This window comes from Pygoscelis adeliae, unplaced genomic scaffold (assembly GCF_000699105.1).
Source record: "Pygoscelis adeliae isolate BGI_AS28 unplaced genomic scaffold, ASM69910v1 Scaffold290, whole genome shotgun sequence".
Taxonomy (NCBI): domain Eukaryota; kingdom Metazoa; phylum Chordata; class Aves; order Sphenisciformes; family Spheniscidae; genus Pygoscelis; species Pygoscelis adeliae.
The window spans coordinates 994,071-997,326 of NW_008823965.1; the positions used below are offsets into that span (position 1 = coordinate 994,071).

General features: G+C 54.8%; 1 protein-coding gene across 1 annotated transcript in view; it reads right to left on the reverse strand.

Annotated features, from left to right (window-relative positions):
* TBX4 (T-box 4) overlaps positions 1–2,494 on the reverse strand; it is a 50,461-nt gene extending 47,967 nt beyond the window's left edge. Inside the window, exons 1-2 of the mRNA XM_009324304.1 lie at positions 2,386–2,494; positions 857–1,012 (exon numbers count right to left, since the gene is read on the reverse strand). Coding sequence (XP_009322579.1) covers positions 857–1,012; positions 2,386–2,494 — 265 coding nt within the window. The remainder of the gene's footprint in view (positions 1–856; positions 1,013–2,385) is intronic.
* Positions 2,495–3,256: the final 762 nt, after the last annotated feature.

Consider the following 3,256-nt stretch of genomic DNA (forward strand, 5'->3'; position numbering starts at 1 on the left):
AGCAGGATGCTCACACCCAGCCTCCCCACCTGGGACAGCTGCTGGCCCCCATTATCCCCCGGGGAATTGCTCTTGGGGCCCAGCAGGACCCCAGAGCGGGCTGCAGTTGTGGGGGCCTCTGTGCTCCCACCGAATCCCCCGAGCAGGCGTGAACCAGAGCATCTTGCGCTTGTATACATACGCTGCTCTCTGTGTGCTGCGCTGTGCTGCTGTGGTAGAGTTTTGGCCTCAGGGTGATAAAAAGAGTATGTTTTTCCAATTAAAAGAGCCAAATGCATTTTCCTGCCAGTATTTAGTCCAGCCTAACATGCGATGTCTACATTTTAACCTTGAAGAAGCCTCTAGAGACACTGCAAAATAAATCAATACTAGTCCACGTGCTGGAAAACAGAACCAATAAATAACTTCAGAACAGCTTTTCTGTTTACCGTATGAAATTCCCATTCTTGGCCATGCTCTTCAAAACAGTGTCTCAAAATAAAATAGAAAAGAAAAACAACCCCCCGAACCCTTCAATTAGCGGCGCAGCATGAGGCTCACCAGGCAAAGCTGGTTTCAGGTTGCAGGTGCAGGGCCAATTCTCCACTGACCTCTGGGCTGGAATTTGGGATAGAGCTTGCCTGTGCAATGGTTTAAAAATATTAAATAAAAACATTAAAAAAAAAAACCATCCTGCATGGCTTCCTCTATGGCACAGAAGGTGCTGGAACAAAACCAGCGCCCGGGTGCTTAGACACGTGTATCCCCAGCCTGGTCCCTGAGCCCTGACCCACAGCTCCACGTGCTGCACCCAGGGCCCCTTGAGCCCATCCCGGGCATGGGAGACTGCGCCCCACGAGCAGCCGGAGGTTTTCACCTGGTGGCATTGATGTGTTCCCAAATGTGCCAAATGGTGAGGGATAACCGTGGCCCTCGATCTGCTGCCTCTGCTCTTCCCGAGTCACCTGGTCTGGGGCCAGCCGGGGACTCACTGGTTCTTCCTCCTTTATGACAATAATAAATGTGTCTTTAGCTTTAGCATAAAACAAGATTTACAGGAGCTATTAAAAGGAAACTTAAAGGCATTTTTTTGCATCCTGTTGCAGAGAGGTCTCATGTGGGAGGCAGGTGGGTCTGCAGGACCCCGGTGGGGAGGTGGCTGCCCTGGACCAGGCATGTGTGCACAGGGGCACACAGTGATGCACGGGCAGCGGGGAGGCAGCGGGTGGGCAGCAGGGACCTGCCTGTGCATGCAGAGGTTTACAAACCCTTTCTCAGCACACTCTCAGCACGCAGCAGTGGGATAAACTATCGACAGCCAGCGTTGCCAGTAACAGCCTGTGCTGGTGACTCCGGAGCCGAAGTGAACGCATGGTGGGGTCAGGATGCACAGGGGCATCACCCACAGGGACGAGCCCACGGCATCCCCCGCACTGGGGCTGACCACGGCACGGAGTGCCACTGTGCTGCATCGAATGGCCTGGGACGGACAGACGGACACACAGGGCACCAGGCAGCTCCAACAGGAAGGGCGGCAGAAGGCAACTCGGCTCCTCAGCGTCCCGCCCCAGCACGGTGGGGATGTGACACCTACGGGGAAAACACATCTACCGGCCGGGGGATAAATTTAAGCCATTTTCTTCATATCCCTCTATTTCTGTTCCCCTCCTCTGAGGCTCCTTGTCAGCATGTGTTATGCAGCCAGGACAGCTCTATTAGTCATATGCTTAATGACTGGAAAAACACACGCAGCCGTTATTAGCAGGGCTGAGCCGCACACGCACTGTCCGCTCCGGGAGGACAAGCCCTTGCGGCGCAGTGCAACCTGACGGAAAAGCATCTGGGGCAAGCAGTGCCCCGCGGGCTCCCTTGGGTCTGGCTCCAGAAGGAGCCCCGCAAGGGTTTTTTACACGGAGATTCAGGAGCAAAATCTCTGCTGTCCCATCCCCACTCGGAGCTTCTCCTCCCGGAGTGGGAAATGTGTTTCCTCGGGGGCAGAAGCAGCTGACACCTCTTTGGGCTGGGCTCTGCCTCTAAAGCACTGAGCACGTCCCAGGAACTCCAGATCTCCTTCCCTGAGAACTCCTAGCAGGGAGGAGCAAGACCAGGAGTTAATCATGTTAGAAAAATCAGTGCAACCGGTACAGCGTCAGGGTTCAGACTGGTTTAGCAGCCACTGCTGTGGCCAGTTTTTCAGAGCAGCTCAATTTTTACCAAGGCATTGAAAGTCACTGAGCTCTCAGAAGGCAGTGGGCTCGATGCGGAGCTCTTCCACAACGGTCCCCCCAAAGCCGCACAGGAGAAGGTGCCGAGCCCCTGAAATCCCAGCCTTACACCTGTCTGCACAGCTTTTATCCCCAAAGCCGAGGGCAGCAGGACATCAAACCCCCCCAGCCGCAGCCTCACGGTTCCCCATCGCCCCGTGCCTGGAGGAGCGCAGAGCGGGGCGCTTTGTGCCCACCACGGGCACAAAGGTGGAGCGGCCCCAGGTGCACGCCGCCAGAAGGGTCCACATCCCCGCAAGCACAGAGGATGCCTCCGTGGGGGTACGTATGAGCCCCGAGCGCAGCTGTGGGCTCAGCAGCGGGAGGTCTCCGTGCCCTGCAGCAGGTCTCCGGGAGGTCTGTGGCCAGTGGGAAATGGGATGGCGGCAATGTCGGATTTTTTTTTCTTTTTTAAATCGGACACCAGGAGAGAAGCACAGGGAGAAAGGGAGGCGCAAACCTGCAGCTCATACACGATGCACCCCAAACGCATCCCAGGCTGCGTTACACCGCTCACACGTGCCCATTGCTGTCCCATTTCGGTGCCGCTGCTGCAGGCCGAGGTCCTGGTGGCACCGCTGCTGTCCCTGTCACGGACAGTGAGGGGAGAGGGCACAACCTCGCAGTGCCACTAGCCCAGCCGCAGGCATGGTGTATGTCACACTCATCACACGCCCGCAAAAACACGCCGTGGATATAAACTGGACAGATTTAGCGACTGTGGGGCCTTCTGTTCTTCCTTACATCTCTGGACCATTTCCCCACCCCTTAAATGCTTTACATTATTTATTACGTTTCATTTAACCCCAGCCACGTCCTCCAAATAAAATTTATTTTGCAGCTGTCATTCAGGTTTACTCCAGCCTTAACCTCGTAATCCTATTGATTCCCTCATTATTCTCGGAGCACAGGATTGATTTCATACCTTCCGTGTTATGGAGAAGCCTTTGCTCATTAATCTCATGCACATTTACAAACAGTCGATCCTGGTAATTCATTATTTTTTAATTCAC